This window comes from Ovis canadensis, chromosome 17 (assembly GCF_042477335.2).
Source record: "Ovis canadensis isolate MfBH-ARS-UI-01 breed Bighorn chromosome 17, ARS-UI_OviCan_v2, whole genome shotgun sequence".
Taxonomy (NCBI): domain Eukaryota; kingdom Metazoa; phylum Chordata; class Mammalia; order Artiodactyla; family Bovidae; genus Ovis; species Ovis canadensis.
In genome coordinates this window covers 67,465,740-67,489,892 of record NC_091261.1, presented here as the reverse complement: position 1 = coordinate 67,489,892, position 24,153 = coordinate 67,465,740, and the positions used below count along the sequence as shown (strand labels likewise).

Below are 24,153 nucleotides of genomic sequence, written 5' to 3'. Positions count from 1 at the left end.
AATAACAAAACAAAACCAAAGTCACTTACAGATAACAATTTGTCACATCTCAGAATTCTCCCCCTAGTTTCCAAGGCCATCTTAGAATGTTCCCAAACTCTTCTCCTTAAGAGACTAAGTTATCAACCACATCAATAGTAAGATGGGAAAAGCAAAATTCGGGCCCACAGAGTCCCTGACACACAGCTAATCTTGTTGGAAAAGCTCAGGTGTACTGATTGTTGGGAATTTAAGATGCATTTTTCCCCCACAGGAATCCTGTCACCTGCTTAACCAGCTGAGAGAGAGAACATGAACCCAGTGCATATACACTGGTGCCAATTCTATGCTGAAGGCTGCACATGTGTATCTCATGAATGTGTGCAGGGAATCTCTGCCTAGCTTGTACCATTACTCCTGAATTCACAAATGATAACTAAGGGTGGAGGAGTTCAAGCGACTTCCCCAAGGTCACAAACACAACAGCCAGCAGGTCCTGCATTTGAACCTGGTAACTAGGCTTCAGAGAGTATGCTCTCAGCCATTCAGCAACACCACCACAGAAGTAATGGTGGGGTCAAGCCTAATCCATTTTCTGAAACTCCCATGCAGAAATGAGGGCTGAGTTCCAATCTGAGATGCCAAGGCCTCGCCTTCAGCCACTGTCTGAGGAGCAGGAAAGGGCTCCCTGGTGCCTGGAGGGGTATGGTGTAGCTTGGGGTCTCTCTGAAATGGGAACACAGCCTGACATTCCAGAGGGTTTGTTTTGGTGTATGTGAAACCAGAGGATATCTGTGTTGTGGACTGAACGCTTGTTTCCCCCCAAATTCATATGCTGAAGCCTGTGTCCAGTGTGATGGCATTTGGAGGTAGGGCCTTTGGGAGGGGTTAGGTCCTGAGAGCAGAGCTCTCATGAAAGGGATGGGTGTCCTCATAGGAGGCCCCCAGAGCTTGCTTCTTCCCTCCTTGTTCACCAAGGAGAGAAGATACTCATTTACCAATCAGAGAGCAGGCCCTCACTAGACACTGCATCTGCCAGCACCTTGATCTTGGACTTTACAACCTCCAGAACTGTGAGGAAGAAACGTTTGTTCTTTAAACTACTCAGTCTATGCTATTGTTATACCAGCCCAAACTGACTAAGACAGCCTATGTCCTGTTTTCATGAACAAGCCCTACACCAGTCAGGGACACTGTATGTTTTCAAATCAAGTTTCCATAACACAAATCACACCGCAGTAACTCAGAGAGCTCAAAGCACCATTTGAGTTTAATGACTTTAAAAGAATATTTTCATCACAAGAAGACCTTGCATTTATCTCCCTCTGGGCAATAATGAAACTAATCCATCCTCCAATAAACTTAGCCAATGATTAATAAGTTAGTGTCAGATAAAATCATCATATATCAGAGAGAGTGATGATAAAATAAAAACCCAAAGTTGTAATGCCACCTTACTCCTCTGAGGTCAAAAGCAAAGACATTTAGGGACTTCTTTGGTGGTCCAGTAGTTTAGATGCCACACTTATACTGCAGGGGGTGTATGTTTAAGCCCTGGTCAAGGAACTAATAAGATCTTGCACGCCTCATAGTGCAGCCAAAAATTAAAAAAATAAAAAAGACATTTACTGACGGACTGATATGAAGGAATTATTATTATTTTTAGTCACATCATGCAGCATGCAGAATCTTCGTTCCTCAACCAGGGATCGAACTTGTGCCCTGTGCAGTGAGAGCACAGTATTAACCACTGGACCGCCAGGGTAGTCCCAAAGGAATTGATACTGTTTGGCAGCTGGAGTGAGGGAGGTCTGTTGGCACCCACCAGGAACCAATAAAAACTGGGCCAAATTGGGTGACATTTTTTGATACACCCACATTCATTCTGGGTCATTCAGCAATTTATCCAGACCGAAAAACATTGCGTTTGCAAATTCCATAAGCCTTGAGAGTTGGTGGGAACCTTAGAAACCATCCAAAAATCTAGACATGTCCTTGAAGCCTCTCTTTCCTTCATCCTCCATTTCCAACCCAGCAGCAAATCTTGGCAGTCTCCCTCCGAAATATTCTCTGAACTGTACATTTTCACCCTGACTCTGACCACTAACATCTTGTACCTCTGACTGGCTTCCTTGTTTTTTATGTTACCAGTTTTCTTTGTGACGAGACACATCCATTCTCTATGTGTAATTTAAATGATACAAGACCCTTGCTAGCTTACAGTCGCAGGGGTGCGGCCTACACCTGGAATAAGAGTCCCAATTGTCTTTACCAGTTGTATTAGTATCCTTGGGCTGCCTTAACAAAGTACCTCAAATTAGACAGATTAAAAGAACAGAAATTGGGACTTCCTTGGTGGTCCAGTGGCTATTCTCCATGCTGCCTACGCAGGGTACTGGCTTTGATCCCTCGTTAGGGAACTAGACCCCATATACCACAACTAAAGAGTTTGTATGCCGCAACTAAGACTCAGTGAAGCCAAATACATAAATAAATATTATTTTAAAAAAAGAATAGAATTGACTCTCCCACCATCCTGAAGTATGAAATCAGATGTCAGAAGGGCCATATTCCTCTCAAGGCTCTAGGAGAGAACCCTTCCTTGCCTCTTTCCTCGTGGCTGCTGCTTGGGGCCATCTGTCTTGGGCATTCCTTTGCTTGCAACTGCACTACTCCAATCTCTGCCTGCCACTGTGTGAGTTCTCCCTGTGTCTCTGTCTTTGCATGCATTTTCCTCCTATAAGGATAACAGTCAATTTTAATTAGGGCCCACTCTAATGACATTATCTTCTGGGCTTCTCAGGTGGTGCAGTGGTAAAGAATCTGCCTGCTAATGCAAGAGATGCAGGTTCAATCCCTGAGTCGGGAAGATCCCCTGGAGGAGGGCACGACAACCCACTCTAGTATTCTTGCCTGGGAAACCCCATGGACAGAGGAGCTTGGCGAACTATAGTCCATGGGGTCACAGAAGAGTTGGATACCACTAAGTGACTGAGCACACAATGACCTCATCTTAGGTTGATTGTAATTGCAAAGAGCCTATTTCCAAATAAAGTCATATTCACAGGTACTAAGATTAGGAAATCAACATATCTCTCTGGGGATACAATTCAACCCACAACACTAGTCCTACCCAGCCCCACATGGTCTGGCCCTACCTCTCATATCTCACAGGTCCTGCCTTCTCACCTCCTGGGTTCCCATCATACCAGCTGCCTTCTCACCTACACATGCACCATGTTCAACCCGTCTTGCACCAGTTCAGTTTCTGCCTGGATCCCTCTCTCTCTTTTGCGTGACTGGCTCCTACATGTCATTCACTGTCAATGTCACTCCTTCCAAAAGCTCCTCTCTGACCCACCCATGTAAAGTGTTTCAGAGACTCACATCACGCCATCTCAATTCTCTGCACAACACCTGTCACTCTGATACTGCCTGAAGCATTTTTTTACCTGCTGACTGTCTGTCTTCCCCCAGTAGGATGTCAGTTCCGTGAGGGTAGGGACAGTTTCTGTCCGATCCATTCCTGTGGCCCAGTGCCTAGAACAGTGTCTGACATCGGGCTCTCAATAAATATATATTGACTAAAGGAATGAGTAAATTCTTTAATTTATAGATGAGAAAATCAGGGAGCAATAAAATGACCACATGAGTATTTCCATTCAACTAGAATGTGGATGTCCCTCTAAGACAGTGATCAACAAACTTTTCTGTAGGGGCCAGAGAGTAAACATTTTAGGTTCTGTGGGACATACAATCAGTTTCACAGTCACTCAGCTCTGAGATTATAGCACTAAAGACAATCAGAGATAATATGTGACTGGATAAGCATTGCTATGTTCAAATAAGACCTTATTTGAACCGAAAGTTGAATTTCATATAATTTTCACATGTCACAAGTATCATTCTTCTTTTGATTTTTTCAACCATTAAAAATGTAAAAAAAATTGCTGCTTGCAGATCATACAAAAATATACAACAGTCTAAAAATGGCCCACAGGTTATAATTTGCCAACTAAATCCATGCATATATATTGACAAACATGATATACTGATTTAGGAAAGACAGTAGTAATAGTTGTTCATACTAAGCCCTGTATTTAGCACTAGAGCATAAGAGCATATATCTGGTAAGGCATGCAATGCATTTTCCCCAGTTAACAAATAAGAAAAACTGAATCTCAGCGATATTAAGTTACTTACTCAAGATGACCTATCCTTAGGGTTGGAACTCAGGCAGTCTGACTTGCTTATGTTATACTTTGACTTTGTTACATAATAAAATGAGATTAATAGCAAGGATGATATTAATAAACTAAAGTAATAGCTAACTATTAATAAATAATATGCCAGGATCCATTTACAGCAATTTACATAGACATCAGTTAAGTTCAGTTCAGTGGCTCAGTTGTGACTGACTCTTTGCAACCCCATGGACTGCAGCACACCAGGCCTCCCGGTCCATCACCAACTCCTGGAGTTTACTCAAACTCATGTCCATTGTGTCGGCGATGCCATCCAACCATCTCATCCTCTGTCATCCCCTTCTCCTCCCTCCTTCAATCTTTCCCAGCATCAGGGTCTTTTCAAATGAGTCAGTTCTTCACATCAGGTGGCCCAAGTATTGGAGTATATACGTAGATATACTGGCATTTATTCCTCACAGCAATTCTATGAGGCAAGAATTCCTATTATCCCCATTATACAGATGAGGAAATGACAGATGTGAGAGATCACTCAGCTTGCACGTGGGAGTGCCCAGAATGAAACCCAGGCTACTGTCTCCAAAGGCCTCCTCAGGTCCAAGGCTCTGAGCCCCTCCCCACCAGTTGCAATCCCCACCCACCACTTACTGGCCACCTGCAGCCACACTTGGAACCTCCGTGTCTCAGTCTTGTTCAGGACCTCAGAGCAGGTGTAGTTGCCCTCATCCTGCAGGTTCAGCGCCTCAATGTGCAGGGAGCTGGCATTCACCAGAGAGAAGCGCGACTGGGCTGGTGGGAGGCTGGAATTGGAGGACAAGAGGAAGACTGACTCCGAGTCATTGCGGCACCAGGTCACAAGGCCCCTCGGTCCCGAGATGTTGCCACAGTGCAGGGTGATGTTTTCGTGAATTTCTCCAATGATGACAGCCTCCAATCCTGTGCAAGGAAAGGTCAGGCTGTTACTATCTTTCTTGATCCTAGACAATCTCCTTTTCTTGCCGTTTCCCTGCATTAAGATTTAAAAAACAAAAACAAAACAGGCATGTATTTTTGAGATACAATAATACACTGAGCCCAACCCTGTTGGGATTATTGGCCAGTAATTGACAGTAATGAATTTGTGGTGGATCTCAACTGCAAACAGTCCTAATAAACCGCTTCTCCACTGTCTATGCCCTTCACAACGTCACTCCACAATGCCCTCCTACTCTTGACTCTGGTAGCACCATGCGACTTACTCTGATCATTGGGGTGTTAACAAATGTGTTGCAAGCAGAGGCTTAAAAAGCACTGGTGTGATTGGGCTTGCTCACTCTCATCTTCTGCTACCACCTTGAGAAGGATGTGCCTGGGCTAGGTAGCAGGGGAGGGTGAAAAATATATGGTGGGGACCCCAGCTGCCTCAATCCTCAGCTATGGCCACTCACCTGATGCCCAGACACATGAGTGAGCCCAGGCAAGATCAGCAGGGCCAACTGCCCAATACTCCCAGGCCCTTCAGAAATAAGCACTCATTGCCATTTTGTGATGCTTTGTCACACAGATTATTGTGGTAATAAATAACTGATACAGAATCTGAGTGGATTTACTTGCCTAGAAATCCAGAACGGTGGAAGGAAGAGGGCTCTGGCTTTGCTTCCTCTTTCCTGCTGCTCTCTGTCTCTCTCCACCTCAGGTACAATGCAACACTACTCAGCAGCTCCATGCAGGAATGGGCTCAGAGTGGGGACTTTGGGGCATGCTTTGAGCTAGGCACTGGGGAGCCAATGACAGGCAAAATAGAAACCTGCAGGATCTCACAGTCTAGTGGAGAAAATAGGCAATAGGGACTCCCCTGGCAGTCCAGCAGTTAAAACTCCACGCTTCCACTGCAGGGGGAATGGGTTCGATCCCTGGTCAGGCAACTAGGATCCCATATGCCATGCAGCATGGCAAAAACAACAATAACAACAACAACAACAAAAACAACCAGACAATAAACTGGCAATTAGGATGCAGTGTGATAAATAGCATGATAGGAGCTTGGAGAAGGGGCTCTTAAGTCTAGCTGTGGTTTTTGACAGGGAAGGCTTCCTCTAGGAAGCCACACTGAGATCTGATGGTCAGGAAAGCACTAGCTAGGTAGGGATGAAGCTGGTGTTCCCAGGCAGAATGAAAAGTGCAGATCAGCAGCAGCACTGTCAGAAATTCAGATTATCAAGTCCCACCCAGAACATCTAAATCAGAACCCAGGGGTGGGGTGGGAGGTAGCACTCTACATTTTCACAAGCCCTCCAGGTGACCCTGATGCTCATTCAAGACTGACAAATGTTCAGGTAACTGACTTGGCATTAAGACTGCCACCAGGTAACAAGAAGCGAATGCAGCCCATTTTGCTGAGAAATGTCCTAATATTTCAGCCCCCTCCACAATCAGCACCCACATACAAAGAGGTCACAGGCGCAGGAATAACGGGCAGAACCAGTCTTACTCATGTTGTCACATTCAATAGATGAGAAAACTGTGATGCAAAGAAGGGAAGCGGGCTGGCCTGAAGTCCTACAATGAGAAGGTAGCAGTATGCGACCAGAGTCTAGATTTCTTGCTCCATTCAGTGCTTTTTCCACCACATTGGAAGTTTTCAAAGTATGTGAATATTCTGGGGTTTTGTGAAAGATGGTATTTCATTACAAAATAAACTGCCCTCAACAGTGGTATTGGAACAATTGGCTGTCCACACACAAAAGAATGAAGTTGGACCCCTTACCTCACATCACACATAAAAATTAACTCAAAATCAGGAGTTCCCTGGCAGTCCAGTGGTTAGGACACAGCACTTTTACTGCTGTGGCCTGGGTTCAATCCCTGGTTGGGGAACTAAGATTCTGCAAGCCAGGCAGAGATGTCAAAAAAATAAGGAACTCAAAATAGACCATAGAAAACTATAAATTACTTAGGAAAAAAAAAAAAAAAGAATGTATCTTTGTGACTTTGGGTTAAGCCTGCAGGCACCCAAGAGCCTGTGCGTCATAGTAAGAGAAGACACTACAATAAGAAGCCTGTGCACTGCAACTAGAGAGAGCCCACACCAGCACAGCCAATAAATAAGTAAATAAATATTTTTTAAAAAGCACCCTGAAACAAGATGAATGGGAAACCATCCCAATAAACACATTTTGGATACAAAAAAATAAAGTGAAAAGAAGACCCACAAGTTGAGAGAAAATATTTACAAATCACATCTGAGAAGAGATCTGTATGTGGAATATATATATACAAAACTCTCAAAGCTCAACAATAAGACAGTATAAAATGAGTAAAAGATTTAAATTGACATTTCTCCAAAAGATAGATAAAAGGCCAATAAGCACATGAAAAGCTCAACATTAGCCACTAGGGAAAATGCAAATCAAAACTATAATAAGATACCTAACACTTCACACTTGCTGCTGCTGCTGCTAAGTCACTTCAGTTGTGTCCGACTCTGTGCGACCCCATAGACAGCAGCCCACCAGGCTCCCCCTGGGATTCTCCAGGCAAGAACACTGAAATGGGTTGCCATTTCCTTCTCCAGTGCTTGAAAGTGAAAAGTGAAAGTGAAGTTGCTCAGTCGTGCCCGACTCTTAGCGACCCCATGGACTGCAGCCCACCAGGCTCCTTCACACTTGCTGCTGCTGCTAAGTCGTTTCAGTCGTGTCTGACTCTGTGCAACCCCATAGATGGCAGCCCACCAGGCTCCCCCGTCCCTGAGATTCTCCAGGTAAGAACACTGGAGTGGGTTGCCATTTCCTTCTCCAATGCATGAAATTGAAAAGTGAAAGTGAAGTTGCTCAGTCGTGCCCGACTCTTAGTGACCCCATGGAGTGCAGCCTACCAGGCTCCTCCACCCATGGGATTTTCCAGGCAAGAGTACTGGAGTGGGTTGCCATTGCCTTCTCCGTCACACTTGCTAGGATGGCTAAAATGAAAGACAATAACAAGTGTTGGCAAAGATGTAGAGAAACTGGAACCCTTATACATTGTTAGCAGGATTTTTAAATGGTGCTGCTACATTGGAAAACAGTTTGATATTTCCTCGCAAGGTAAAGCTACCATATGACTCTACCTTAGCAAGTCTAGCCCTAGGCGTATAATCAAGAGAAATGAAAACTTGTCCACACAAAAACTTGTACATGCATGCTCACATTATTCATAATAGCCAAAAGGTGGTAACAGCCTGAATGCCCATCAACTGATGAATGAATAAAATGTGGTATATCCATATAATGGGAATATTACTCGGCCATAAAAAAGGCCAAAGCTATAGCATGGATGAATCTTGAAAACACTGTGTTACGTGAAAGAAGGCAGTCATAAAAGACAACATATTTTGTGATTCCAATTATATGAGATGTCCAAATAGGTAGACCTACAGAGATGTCCAAATAAGTAAATCTATGGAGATAGAAAGTGGATTAGCTGTTGTCTAGGGCTGGAGAAGTGGCTTGTCTGGGGGCAGAGGAACATAGTGGGGCGTGACTTTTTAAAAATTTTATTTATTTTTGGCTGGGTCTTCATTGTTGCATTTGGGCCTTCTTTAGTTGCGGTGATGCCAAAGAATGCTTAAACTACTGCACAACTGCACTCATCTCACATGCTAGTAAAGTTCTCCAAGCTCAAAATTCTCAAGCCAGGCTTCAGAAATATGTGAACAGTGAAATTCCAGATGTTCAAGCTGGTTTAGAAAAGGCAGAGGAACCAGAGATCAACAACATCTGCTGGATCATCAAAAAAGCAACAGAGTTCCAGAAAAACATCTATTTCTGCTTTATTGACTATGCCAAAGCCTTGGACTGTGTGGATCACAATAAACTGTGGGAAATTCTGAAAGAGATGGGAATACCAGAGCACCTGACCTGCCTCTTGAGAAACCTCTATGCGGATCAGGAAGCAACAGTTAGAACTGGACATGGAACAACAGACTGGTCCCAAATAGGAAAAGGAGAATGTCAAGGCTGTATATTGTCACCCTGCTTATTTAACTTCTATGCAGAGTATATCAGGAGAAACGCTCGACTGGAAGAAGCACAAGCTGGAATCAAGATTGCCAGGAGAAATATCAATAACCTCAGATATGCAGATGACACCACCCTTATGGCAGAAAATGAAGAGGAGCTAAAGAGCCTCTTGATGGGAGAAGGAAATAGCAACCCACTCCAGTAATCTTGCCTGGAAAACACCATGTACAGAGGAGCCTGGCAGGCTATAGTCCGTGGGGTCACAAGAGTCAGACACAACTTAGCGACTAAACCATCCACCACTACAAAGTGAATATATGCCTAAAGATAATGTGTGAAAAGGATATTTGCCATATACTAGCTAGTTTTTTGGTGGGAAGGTGTGAGTCAAGGAAGACTTGGGGTTATTTTTTCATCAACTTCCATTTTATACTTATTTGCAATGGCCATTTCTTTTTTACTAATACTGTAAAATTATGAAAACGAATAAAACACTGAAAGTTTCATAAAAAAAAAAAAAGCCTCTTGATGAAAGTGAAAGAGGAGAGTGAAAAAGTTGGCTTTAAAGCTCAACATTCAGAAAACTAAGATCATGGCATCTGGTCCCATCACTTCATAGGAAATAGATGGGGAAACAGTGGAAACAGTGTCAGACTTTATTTTTTGGGGCTCCAAAATCACTGCAGATGGTGATTGCAGCCATGAAATGAAAAGACTCTTACTCCTTGGAAGAAAAGTTATGACCAACCTATATAGGATATTGAAAAGCAGAGACATTACTTTGCCAACAAAGGTACGTCTAGTCAAGGCTATGGTTTTTTCAGTGGTCATGTATGTATGGATGTGAGGGTTGCACAGTGAAGAAAGCTGAGCACCGAAGAACTGATGCTTTTGAACTGTGGTGTTGGAGAAGACTCTTGAGAGTCCCTTGGACTGCAAGGAGATCCAACCAGTCCATTCTGAAGGAAATCAGCCCTGGGATTTCTTTGGAGGGAATGATGCTGAAGCTGAAACTCCAGTACTTTGGACACCTCATGGGAAGAGTTGACTCATTGGAAAAGACTCTGATGCTGGGAGGGATTGGGGACAGGAGGAGAAGGGGGCGACGGAGGATGAGATGGCTGGATGGCATCACTGACTCGATGGACGTGAGTCTGAGTATTCTCCAGGAGTTGGTGATGGACAGGGAGGCCCGGTGTGCTGCGATTCATGGGGTCGCCAAGAGTCGGACACGACTGAGCGACTGAACTGAACTGAACTAGCTGCGCGAGCAGAGGCTGCTCTCTCGCTGCAGTGACTGATCTTCTCATTGCGGTGGCTTCTCTTGTTGCAGAGCACGGGCTCTAGGTGCATGGGCTTCAGTAGCTGTGGTTCCTGGGCTCTACTGCACAGGCTCAATAGTTGTGGCACACAGGCTTAGTTGCTCCATGGTATGTACGATCTTCTCAGATCATGGATCAAACCTGTGTCTCCTGCACTTCTTGGCAGATTCTTTACCACTAAGCCACCAAGGAAGCCCAGGAGAGACTTAATACTTAAGTAGAGGGCATCTTTTTGCGATGAAAATGTTCTGGAACTAATGGTGATGGCTGCACAATCTTGTGAATATACTAACCACCACTGAATTGTACAGTTAAAAGGGTAAAGTATATAGTATGTAAGTAAATTATATCTCAATTAGGTTGTTGTAAAAAAAAAATTGTTACCTGCCTTTGGAACTCATTCTCTTTTATAAAACAAAGAGTAACCGTTATCTGTATTTGGGCTTTTATCTGGTTGGAAGGGGCTACCTCTGAAAAATCACAAGACAGCTGAAGCTACAGCATGTTCCCACACTCTCCCATTGTGGCCATATCATTCCCTGAAGCCAGGGTAAAATGAAATAAATAAATAAATAAATTCTAATCACTTGTTGGAAGGCAGAAAATGTGACCTAATGCTGGAGATTCCAAAATAGCAAGAAACACTTCTAAACAATCACTTTAAAAAATAAGTGAGAATTATTTTTAAATAGTTAGGCCTGGGAACCCAAGTTCTCAGTGGCAATCCCCACTGAGGAGAAAAAAACCAGAATTACAGATGCAACAATGTGTTTGTGAGACCTGAAGACCTGCCCTTCCCAGGCTCCTTGGCAAAGGAAGAAAAAAAAAGCCTTGGAAAAGCCCCAGTGAAACTTTAGTCTTGGAACTTGAGCTAACACTGTCTTTTCCTCCAAGGACTAGAATGACATAACCACAAACTACACCATTTTAAGGCATTTCACTTCTGGCTTAGCTCACTCTGTTCTTTTTAAATACTGACACTGAAGGTGACCTTAGAGATCTCTCAGTCCTGAGGGCTGAGTTCAGGACAGGCTGAGTCAGGGTTCCGTAGGGAAGAACACAGTCATCAACTAGTGACGTCTGACAGGGAGAAGGAATGGGTGGTCCTTGAGGGTGCACTGGTTCCATGCTTAATCATCCTAAACCTCCGCATGTTACAGCTGAGAAAACTTAAGTCCAGAAAGCTTAAGTGATTTCCTTAAGCTCCCACAAAAGCCACTGGAAGAGCTGGGACTGTCATTCAGGTCTTCAAGGTGCCAGGTCACAGGAATTTACTCGGTCTCCCAGCCAGAAGAGTGAGACATTCTGTGTTACTAGAAGTGGTCCATAAGGTATCCGGAGGGCCCTTGAAAGTCCCCCAAGCTTAAATTTGGAATATGGACTGGAGGGGTGGGATGGTAAGGGTGGTAGGGAGGCTCAAGAGGAAGGGATATATGTGTGTGTGTGTGTGTGTGTGTGTGTATATATATATAGCTGATTCACAATGTTGTACTGTAGAAACTAACAGTTATATACAATCAAAAAAAGAATACGGACCAAAGGAAGAAACAATATAAATAACCCTTTTCCAAAGCTGCCATCATATTAACATTTACAGAGTTGGGACTATATCAAACAGTTATTTTTTTTTTCCTATTCTTTTCTCAAGAATGACCCTAGGTTTACAACCTGAGGTTGGGCCTTGAACACTGTCTGGAGTTAAGTGACAGGAGAAAGATGGTTTTCTCTCCCAAAACAACTCCCAGCTTGAAAAACAAAGAACAAAAATACATCAAGCAAGGAAAGCCCTCTGGCACTGTACACAAAGGTGAACTTGACCTGGGCGTCAAAATAACTGGGCATGGCAATGGAGGAAACATCTTTGTGTGGAGAGCTACAGCCAGTTCATTCCACAATCATGATTTCAACCCAGGGTTCTGATGTCCCCAGACCCTTGATATTCCCAGTACAGTAAACACTGCAGACAGTTGGGAAGTAGGGAATACACAATCACCTTTGAGGGTCAGCCGACTGGAGACGGTATATCCACTTCTCCTCCCCAAAGCACAGGGACCACCCCTCCATATGACTGGAGGTGCCAGCCCAGTCATGTCTATGACTTCAGTGGGCCAGGGGGAAGCATTAGCATTAATACTACAGCCAGGAGCGGGGAACAAATTTGAAGTCGCCTATCCTAGATGAAAACAGGTGACCACAACTCAGTTCCACTTGGGAAAGCAGGCCCTGCGCGGCAAGATCCTCAGATTTTCCCACCTAAACTAGAAATCTAGCTTATGAGGAATTTTATTGTTTTTAAATAATTGCTAAAAAGAAAGCAAAATAAAAACTTGTGAGAGCCTCCCAATTAGGAACTTTTGGCACTTGCTGCTAGGAAGCTCACAGGGGGCAATTCCTCTAGGCACCTACAAGAGATCAGCAGACCACACTGGACTGGGTGATTCCTGAAAATAGGACTCTTAAGTATTCTGGCAAACTCCATCTCCTTTCCCTCACCTCAGGTCCTCTCACTGCTTGTCACACTACCCTGAATGCAAAAGACATGCATTTGCTGGTGAATTAAGTTCAAAATTATTTTTTCAATCTTTTAAAAATTCTGTATGTTTTTGTAAGGGCTTCCCTGGTGGCTCAGTAGTAAAGAACCTGCTAGCCAATACAGGAGGCATGGGTTTGATCCCTCCATCAGGGAGATCCCCTGGAGAAGGAAATGGCAACCCAATTCAGTATTCTTGCCTGGGAAACCCCATGGACAGAAGAGCATGGCAAGTTACAGTCTATGGGGTCACAAAAGAGTCAGACAGGATTTAGCGGCAAGACAACAGCAACAACAAAATGTTTTTGTAAGCAACCCTCTGTTCTTTATTGCTCCAAGGCAGATCACAGATGGAGCAAGTTAAGACTTCGCCAATCATATCAAGAGTAAGAGGCAATGTCAAGTGTAGGGGAAGTTTCCTGTAAATTTGAAATTATTTCAAAATAAAAGTTTTTTCGTTTAAGTAAAGGAGAAAAGCACAATTTTGCCATAGTCCACACCGGTCGGCTTGCGGGAGTGTGTAGGGAAATCACAGGTTACAGGTGCAAGGCGAGTTCAACCTTGGGCAGAGGGAGGAGAGGAAACTGAAGGAGCCTCGAGTTTGAGAACCAGCGCAGCACGTAAAACCAAACCGCGAATTTACATAGGCCATTTAAAAAAAACAGAATAAAATTAAACATGTTACACCTCTTCAACGTTTCCATCTTCAGTTTCCCCAATTTTCACCTCCGCAGGCCCTTTGCAGCCTCGCCTGCTGCCCACTCTAAGAGGGTAGGGATGTCTTGCCCTTTATCAAGCGCTCGGTAAAATTCTTTCCTGCAAAAAGCTGAGCTGCGAGCAGGAAAGTCAAGACCCTCCCAGGGCGACTTCGAGGCCTCGGCCACGACTGGATCCCTCGAGTCGGAGGGATTCCGTCCCCGGCTCTCCCCTCCCCACCGTTGCCTCGCATCAACTTTTTGCCTCCAGATCGTTGCCCCTTACCTGCGGCGACCCAGCGGGCCAGTAGCGCTCCGAAGCAGACGAGAACCCAGGACTCTGACGCCCGGACGCCCGCGGCCATCTCGCCCCAGATGCGGGCAGGGGCCCTTCGGGAAACGCAAGCTCCGGCTTGGCTGGATGTGCGCCCCCCAGGGGTACCCAGTACTTCTCCCAAGTCCTCGGAACGACAGAGTAGCTCCACTTTCCGCAGCCCCCAGGAAGGATGCTTGGGGTGAGCCCGATGTCAGGGGCCAGGAGCTGCGCCGGGCTCCAAGCACCACTCTCTCCAGAGCGCCCGGCCCCTGGTGGGAGGGCGCACCCCGCCCCCTGCGCCCGCCACTCACTCCCGCTGACGGAAAACAACCGGAGCTGGGTTCCCTCCCGCCTCCCATCCAGGCGGGAGCCTAACTTCCTCTACCTTGGCCGAGGAGGAGGGCTTTATGCAAAGGGCGCGCGCCCGGGCGCGCCGAGTCGGGTCGGGGCAGGCCGGGGGCGGAGCGCCGAGGCTGGTCCCTCCCCGAGCCCACTCGCCCGGGACAGCGGCCCTGAGTCGCGGGGAAAGTGGGCGGCGCAGAGCCCTGCAGCTGCCGCAGGACGGCATCCCCCCTCGACCCGCCGGCTGCTCCCTCCCGGGCGCCCAGGCTGCGGCACTCGAAGGACCGTCTCGACTCGGAGGGGCAGGTGCCAATCTGCAGAATTCACGGTTCCCTCGGTTTAGCTGTTCTAGGGATTCCCAGTTGTTTTCCTGTGCCTCCGGGTGGACTCCTGGGCCGCCATCGCTGCCTTTCTCTACCCTTTGCAGAAGGAAGGCAGGTCTGGAGCAGGAGAAAGATGATCCTTTAGACCTTCCAGCCAAGAGCTGCCACGAGACTCTGGTCCTCGGGCTAACTGGTAGAGACCACACAGTAAGCGCGAGGGCAGCGGAACTGGGTGCTGGGAGCTTTTTTTATTTTTCTAGTCCCCCCACCCCCATCCAGTCTGGTTCCCAGAGAACTACATTTCCAAGCTAAAATCCCCCTCTTCCTGCCACACCCCTAACCCATCCTCTGTCCTAGGGAAAATGCGGTTATGACATCCTGAGGAAGAGATGATCCTTGAAACAGCCCTAACAGAAACTTACTCTTAAAAAACAAACAAAAAACTGCAGCTAACATAGTGAAATATTAACTGTGAATAAACTAGAAGGTGAATATATGAGAGTTCCCATTCTTTCAACTTTTCTATCTTTGAAAATTTCCCCATCATCTCATTGTAAAATTTGGGGGGAAAAAAAAAAAACAATGCTATTAAGAAAATCATTCATTCTGTTGCCGGAAGACCCCTTATTGAAATACTTCTTCCATCAGGAAATCCTCTTGAAACCAATAAAAATGTGTTTTGCCCATGAATGAGACATAAAGTTGCACAGTCCCTTCCCCCCACCCCCGGCTTTTGTTCAATGATTTTATGTCTTCAGCCAGCTCCTGAAAGTTTTCCTCATTCCTCTCCTCCTTTTTTGTTTTTCTTCTTTTACTTGGTGACGGAAAGTAAATAATACAGGACCTGGACGCGCACGTCCTGTATTCCTAGTGCCTGGTACCTCAGGTACCACCCAATGTATATTTGTTAAATAAACAAATGAGAGTTCATTGGTTTTGATATTACATCTCCTCAAACTTTTCTGACAGACATCTCACATCCTCACCTGAAGTTAACGAGATACAGATAAAATCAATAAGGGGCAAGTTTTTCAGCTGAGGGTCTGGAATTTTCTGTGACCCTACTGGTGCCTCACAGGGAACTTGCTCAGAGCACGTCCTCCTGGTATATTTGCTGAATCAAACACACTGGTCCTACACCCAGTTCTCCACCCCTGGAAGGATCAACCTCCTACACAATGTTTTACAACAGTGATTATAGCACCTCACATTTGCATAGATGGGGCTTTTTTCTAAAGAGCTTTAGAAACTTAATCTCACTGGTCCCTCCCTCCAACCCTTGGACCTAAAAATCGTTCAGTCCCATTTTCACTGAGAAAGTACAGCTAGGAGGTTAAGCTCCAGGGCCTGAAGCCAGTTGGCGGTAAAGCCAGGACTGGAACCCGTGTCTGTCTGACTCCAATTCCTGCCAAAGCAAGTTCCAATCTTGTTACTTATACAGAGCCTTGTTGACTTGAAAGAAAAATGCACAATGTGAAAGTTGTGAGTTAAGTTGTATGCCAAAACCTTACCGAGGATCACAACCATAGAGACAGTCTCTCAAATAGCACTGAGAAACCGCTTGAAGAGGTAAGGGATGAGCCAGGTTATATATGAACTTTCTCGCTGGGAAAAACAAGTAGTCAAGCTTCAAAAGATTACTGCCAATGATGAAGAACAGACATATCAAATTAATGATTTTAATGTTTTTCTGTGTAAGAAAAGATGCAAGAATTTGGGGTCATTTGAAAATTTTCTTTATATGTGCATCTTAAAAATTTTTTTGGCTGCTTTGGGTCTTAGTTGTGTCATGCGGAGTCTTTCCTTAGGGTACACAGACTCTAGTTGTGGCACAAGGACTCAAGCATCTAGGCTCAGTAATTGTGGCCCGAGGGCTTAGTTGTTCCACAGCATGTGGGATCTTAGTTCCCTGATTAGGGATCAAACCCACATCCCCTGCATTGCAAGGCAGATTCTTAACCACTGGACCACCAGGGAAGTCCCTAGATAGGCATCTTAACTATTCAAGGGGCTGTATATCCAAAGCACAGAATGTTTCCTGCTTTTTTTCCCATCCTGAATTTCCTGGAGGGTGCACTGTCATGGGCCACTGTAGTGGCTAATGGCTTGATCCTTGTAGAACTGGAATGGCAGGCAATAATTGTGTCTTTACACTCTGGATGTTTTGGGTGTCACCAGGCCAACAGACATGGGCATTCCCCTAAGCAATGCTCAAAGGAAGCCTCCAGACCACTCAGAGCTGGGACAGAGCTGGTGCAGTTAACACCCACTCTCTCTGGTTTGAGCAAGGCTGTGACTGACTCTGAGAGAGGACCTGTTAGGAAACACCCTGCCCTAACATCCAGTTGTGTTCCGGGCCACTCTGGACAGTAGAAAATGCCCTACCTAGAACAGTGATGTTGGGGGTGAGTTGGGGGTTCACTATGGGGTCTCTAGCAAAACAGGAGTCTTTCACTATCTGTACCTTATGGTCAATGTTTATTGTATTTGCATACGTGCTCAGTTGTGTCTGACTCTTTGTGACCCTATGAACTGTAGCTCCCCAGGCTCCTCTGTCCATGGGATTCTCTAGGCAAGAATACTGGAGTGGGTTGCCATTTCCTCCTCTGGGGATATTCCTGAGCCAGGGATCAAACCTTCATCTTCTGCAATGCAGGCACATTCTTTGCCACTGAACCACCAGGGAAGCCCCATGGTCAATGTTTACATCATGAGATTGTCACAGAAATAAAGTGAGGGATTCAGTCTTTAAAGCATCGTTTTAGGTTTTCTGTTTGAGATGCACCCTGTCAGAACCTGTCAGGACTTTTAAATCCCACAATTGGAAATTAAACATGAGGCTCAAACACCTCTTAGCTCAGGCTGCTATGCATGGCTACTTTTGTTTTCTTTCATTTTCACCTCCAAAGAATTGAAAAAACTCTATGCTAGGTGCTTTGTGTCCGTTCATTGAATCTTTAGCACAACCCTAAGAGGATGGCATTAAAATTTTCAGTTGACAGATGGCTCAGAGAAACCAATTTACATCTCCAGTTAAAGGGGGAATCTGGATTTGAACACCTATCTGAGGCAGTGTCACCCTGATCAGTCTTAGTGGGAGGACTGTGCTGGGGCTCCTGCCTGACTCCAGAGCCAACAGTCTTTGAAGCATCCTAGGTCTTTGAAGCCATCCAGCCACCTATTATTTCTGCCCCACTACTCCTCTTGCCAAGTCCCCTCCCTAGAGGTAACGCTGAAAGGTTTCTTAGCAACAACCTGCTTTTCTGTTTAACCTCTTGGGGGCTCAGAAAGGATGCGCCAGTCAGGAACAGCTTGAGTAGCAGCCTGGCCCTGGGGTCTGGCTCTGAACCCCTTGCTTCAAGAAGTACTAAAAGCCAGATGACAATATCCTACCAGTCCCCCGAGAAAGGGTTAACCAGGGACTGACAAGAGATGGAAGACTCACTCATCCTAAGGGATGAAAGGAGCCCAGTCATGTGCTAGTGAATATGGAATCACTCTTGGCAGTGAGAAGACAGTATAGTGTCTGTCAGTTTCCATAGTGTAAATATTTCCACACAGCCAATTACAAGTTATCCCTGTGAAGTTACTGAGCCATAAGCACACTCAGCTCTCCCAAGCCTGTACCACTGGAACTTTGTCCCTATGAGACGACTCCAAGGTGGGAAACTTGCCAGGATTATCCAGGAGGAGAACTTGGAGCCAGCTGTATCAGATGACTCGGGTGAATACCTTCTCCCATCAAACTCCTGTTGTCAGGAGTTCCTTGGTGGTCCAGTGGTTAGGACCGCCACCGTCATTGCTGAGGGCATGGGTTCAATCCCTGGCTGGGGAACTATATGATCCTGCATGTGTGTGATCAAAGGAAAACAAACAAAAAGTCCTATTCTCTGCTCTCACATTCACTTTTTTTTTTAAATTAATTAACTTATTTGGCTGCACCTGGTCTTAGTTGTAGCACTCAGAATCTGTGATCTTCCTTGTGGCATGCGAACTCTTAGTTACGGCATGTGGGCTCTAGTTCCTTGACCAAGAATTAAATCCAAACCCCCTGCATTGGAAGTATGGAATCTTAGCCACTGGACCACCAGGAAATTCCTTTATCCTCATTTATTGAGTGCATCTGTTGGCCAACATAACTGTTATCTTCCTAACTCCAAATCAGGACATATGGATTGACAATCACAAATGTACTGAATCCATGGGGACAGAAAAAACTAGCAAACTCAAGTTACCCTGAGAAAGCTTGATGAAGCATTTCCCCGAAGTTGTCTGTTTTTTAAACAGCTTTTGCTGTATTCCTGATTATCAACATAGGCATGTTATGCTCATTCTAGACTAATGGGGGAAAAAAGAGACAATAAAATGTAACCATAGTCATCTAGAAGTAATCACCATCACCACTAGAAACTTCTTGTCTTTTCTGCTGAGTTCCAATATGATTTTTTAAATGCAAAGTTGTGATGACATTTTACAGGGCGTTTTCATTCCTCCTTTTTCCCCTTAATTCTATATTAAAAGTAGACTTTGTGTGTTTTTGATGGCTATTTTTTTAAACTGGAAAATGAATAAAATGCTAGTGGCTTAAAAAAAAAAAAGTCCAGATGAACCTTGCAGACACTGTGCTAAGTGAAATAAAGCAGTCACAAAAGGACAAATACGGTATGATACCAGTTATTTCAGAGGTACCCAGTGAAGTCAAATTCCTAGACACAGAAAGTAAATGGGGTGAGGGGGTAAATAGGAAAATGAGGAGATATTTAATTTGTCTCTCATTTCCATTTTACAAGATGAATTCTGGATGGAGATAGTTGGTGGTGATGGTGGCACATCCTTGCAAATGTACTTCATGCCACTGAACCATACACTTTAAAAGATTAAGACAGTAAATTTAATTTTAGTTTTTCATTTTGGCCACACCGTGCAGCTTGCAGGATCTCAGTTCCCCAACCAGGGATTGAACCTGGGCCATGGCAGTGAAAGCCCAGAACACTAACCATTAGGCCACCAGGGAATTCTCAAAACAGTAAATTTTATGTTATACACCCCACTCCAGTACTCTTGCCTGGAGAATCCCATGGACAGAGGAGCCTGGTGGGCTGCAGTCCATGGGGTCGCTAAGAGTCGGAGACGACTGAGCGACTTCACTTTTACTTTTCACTTTCATGCATTGGAGAAGGAAATGGCAACCCACTCCAGTGTTCTTGCCTGGAGAATCCCAGGGATGGGGGTGGGGGGGCCTGGTGGGCTGCCATCTATGGGGTCACACAGAGTCGGACACGACTGAAGCAACTTAGCATACTTTTAAAAATATATTATTTATTTATTATTTGGCTGTGCTGGGTCTCAGTTGTAGCATGCAAACTCTTAGTTGTGGCATGCGGGATCTAGTTCCCTGATTAGGGATGGAACCCATGCCCCTGCATTGGGAATGCTGACTCTTATCCATGGACTACGAAGAAAGTCCGATGTTACATGTATTTTACCACAGATTTTTTTAATGCAGAAAAAAATGGGAAAGTGACAAAACAATGAAGGGAGAAATGATACATAGACAGGACAGAGAACAGAGATACTTCAATAGGGGTGATGAAAAAATCAAATCAGGACTTCCCTGGTAGTCCAGCGGTTAAGAATCTGCTTGCCAACGCAGGGGACACAGGTCCAGTCTCCAGGGTAGGAAGATCCCACGTGCAGCGGGGCAGCTAACCCTGTACACCACAACTACTGAGCCCATGCACCTAGAGCCCGTGCTCCAAACAGGAGACGCCACTGCAGTAAGAAGCCTGTGCACTGCAATGAAGACCCAGAACAGCCTAAAATAAGATTTTAATTTTTAAATTAAAATAAAAATAAGATTTTTAATTTAAAAAAATCAAACAGAATCCAAGCACTTTTGTAATGCAGTTATATCTTGAAAGTAAGCCATCTGCTCCCCTCCCCCAGGCTTCTATCCTCTTCCCCAGAGACAACCAGACCCAGCAACTTCCAGAGACTAGTCTTTGCTGGTTACCTAATATGCACCCATTGGAATATTATATATCCAGTAACACTTGTTTTCAAAGTTTATGATATGAAGTAATGATAGTGAAGTGAAAGTCCCTCGGTCATGTCCAACTCTTTACAGCCCCATGGGCTGTGTAGCCTGTGAGGTTCCTCTGTCCATGGGATTCTCCAGCAAGAATACTGGAGTGAGTAGCCATTTCCTTTTTCAGGGAATCTGACCTGGGTCTCCTGCACTGCAGGCAGATTCTTTACCAGCTGAGCCACCATGGGAGCCCAGGTAATGATAGAAGATCCGTCTATTATGATTACCCAGATGTGTGACTTTCAATAAAAGCTTTTTTCAGCATAATTATTGAGGTATGTTTCATATGCCATACTTTCAATCTGCCATTTAAAATCTATAACTTTTTAGTATAGTCACAGAGTTATCCAACTATCACCACAATCAGACTTTTTTCGCCCCCAAAAGAAACCCCCTACCCTTTAGCTATGACTCTCAGTTCCTTCCACTTGCAACAGGCAAGCCCTGGCAACCACTAACCTACCTTCTTTCTCTACAGATTTGCCTATTCTGGACATTTCATATAAATGGAATAAAAAAATATGTTGCAATAGGCTGCTTTCACTTAGCATAATGTTTTCAGCTAGCAAAACATGTTGTAGCGGGTATCAGTACTTCTTTTCTTTTTATGGTGGAATTATATTCCAGTGTATGGAGAGAACCACATAGTGTTAACCCATTCATCACCTGATGGCCATTCAACAGACATTGAAGCTACTAAGGGACTCAAAGAACTTGGGGCACCTCTTTTCTAATTTCCTCTCTGCCTCAACCGTAATTCCACTCACATCTTCTGGAAAGAGATTGTTCTCACTTTCTGTGAGGCTGAGGAGATGCTGGCATTTTACAAAAGCCTGCCTCTCTTTACTTAGACTGGGCTCTCTGTGTGCCAAGGCACCTGCCTAGAATGTGGTCAAGTAGCATTTTATGCCATTATTTTTTCTTTTTCCAAAGTCAAACTCCTTTGGCTGTGTAGCCAGAAATTCCCAACCTCTTAGGGTCCCAGCATCTGATCTTTGTTTGATTTGGTTCTTTCTCCTGCGTGCTGTGTAAGTTCTATCATGTTTCTCAAATACAAGTGTATTACGACTGATTCCACTGTAAGATTTTTGCATTCTCTCTCTGGGAGAATTCCCTGTCTCTGCTCAACATGGCATGTGGGATCTTAATTCCCCCAACAGGCACAGAACCCATGCCCCCTGCACTGGAAGGCAAAATTTAACCACTAGATCGCTGGGGAAGTCCCTCTTGTAAGAGTTTTGAGAAAATTTCCTCATAATATATACTAATTGCTCTTGCCAGGCACACATTCCATGGATTTTCTCCTATCTTTTGAGCAAACTTCAGAAGGAGGCACTAATCTTATCTACATATTATAAATGAGGAAGCTGAGCCTCAGATAAATAAAATAACTTTCCAAACAAAGTCATAGCCTCGAGCCCATGCTTATCAAATGAATCACTTCTGCTCTGGCCTCACCTTCAATGACAGTAGTAAAAACTTCGATTGAAGACAGGGAGGACTAAGAAATGTTGGATGAAAACTATATACCCTCTTCCCAGGAAAATGGGCATATTCACAACATTTTAAAAAGCAATTTCAAGGAGTTAGGGGAAAAAACCATCATGCAGGTCTAAACTGGAACTGTCAACTGGGTTAGCTGGGCACAGGAAGTGAAAAATCTCACTTGCAAGTTTGAATCACCAGGTGGCGCTCTCAGCCCTGAATGGACTTCGGGGTTCGACAGCCAAGGTCTTCCAAGAGATAGGAGTTGGCCCAAGTTGCCTGGAACTCAAAGAATTTCAGAGATTGTTGATTCAAACAATAACCTTCACCATCCAGGGGAGGAAACGAGGCCCAGAATTGTTAGGCAGCTTGCTCAAGGTCAAAGCTCATGGACAAAGCCAAAACTCACCCACGTATCCAAATTCTGTTATTTCTGAAATGTAACACATAGTTCCCTTACTCTGAACAGAGCACAGTGGACACAATGCAATCTTTTCTCATAAAACGATTCCAGAAATGAGCTTTTTCGTGTGTGAACATTGGCTACCATGCTAACTGTGGGAACTAGAAGAGCTTATCCCACACACAGAATGGCCCCAGACTGCTGTTTCATTGTTAATTCCTCCTGCAGATTAGGCACTGGGTTTGGGTCTTCCAATCTGTCAGATTTGCTTACATTTCACTGTGTCTTTAGGAAAGTTATTTCCCCCTCTTAGAGCCTCTGTTTCCGGGGGTTATTGAGTGGATTTGATGAGGCATGTGCCAGTAAAGTACCCTGTAGACAATAGATGTTCAGTAACTGATAACTACTGATATAATTGTTCTTGCTCCAGTCAATTTACTGCTTTATATATTCTCTACCTTAGAACCCAGACAACTAAACTTACTAGACCTGGGTAAAATATCTGGGACTTGCCCAGTAGTCCAGGGCTAAGGAATCTGCCCGCTAATGCAGGAGACACAATCCCTGGGTTGAGAATATCCCCTGGAGTGGGAAATGGCAACGCATTCCAGTATTCTTGCCCGGAAAATTCCATGGACAGAGGAACCTGGCGGGCTACAATCCATAGGGTCAGAAAGAGTGGGACACGACTAAGCATATACAAACACACACAAAAAACATCAGTAAGAATACAGAGACACTAAATGAGAAAATTACCTGCTCCATTATGGACTCTATGACCTTTGTTTTGTAACTTGGCAGTTCGGATTCTTGGCAGGGTTCTGGAGAGGCAGGGTTTCCAGGTGGAATCTTCTTCAAAGGATATAGAGCATTTGTGGACATAGAAGGGAGATGGAAGATTAAACTTCTTGACAAACAAGTTACTTTTAACTTCCCTAGACCTCTTCTTTCTTTTCAATATGTATTTCTGACCATTCTGTGGACAGAAAGAAGAAAATGCAAAGACTTGTGAGTTTCAGTTTTATTCAGGGATCTTACTGAAGAATACAGTCTGAGAAAGTATCTCTCTGTAACTCTGAGAAACTGCTCCAAAGATGTAGGAGAGGCCAGTATATGTATGATTTTGGAGAGGGACTACGTGCAGTCAAGCATATATCTCAGTAAAAGGATGATTGCTAGTCATAAGGAATAGGTATCTTAGTTCATGATTTTAGTGCTTTACTACATATGGAAAGATCTAAGAATCTGGGTTCATTAAAATTAATCTTGAAAAATACACCCTAACTAAGGGGCCTGTTTTCCAAAGCATAGAGAGCCCCATCCTGTTTTTCATCCTGAATTCCTATCAGGATGCACTGTTGGTCAGTCACTGGAGTGGCTAATGACTTAATCCTTGTAGAAACGGATGGTGAGCAACATTCTTTGTTGTACAATTCCAATGTCAAATAGCAATGAAATTGTATTTTTACAAATAGGAGATCTCCAAAAG

At 44.5% G+C, this 24,153-nt stretch overlaps 1 protein-coding gene and 1 non-coding gene across 2 annotated transcripts in view; one reads left to right on the top strand and one right to left on the bottom strand.

Moving 5' to 3' along the window:
- The window catches only part of VSIG10 (V-set and immunoglobulin domain containing 10), a 40,664-nt gene extending 25,787 nt beyond the window's left edge, over window positions 1-14,877 (bottom strand). Inside the window, exons 1-2 of the mRNA XM_069557961.1 lie at window positions 13,994-14,877; window positions 4,833-5,120 (exon numbers count right to left, since the gene is read on the bottom strand). Coding sequence (XP_069414062.1) covers window positions 4,833-5,120; window positions 13,994-14,072 — 367 coding nt within the window. The 5' untranslated portion in view covers window positions 14,073-14,877. The remainder of the gene's footprint in view (window positions 1-4,832; window positions 5,121-13,993) is intronic.
- Window positions 6,969-7,040, top strand: TRNAK-UUU (transfer RNA lysine (anticodon UUU)). Its single transcript has one exon. It is a non-coding gene; the product is annotated as a tRNA-Lys (tRNA).
- Window positions 14,878-24,153: the final 9,276 nt, after the last annotated feature.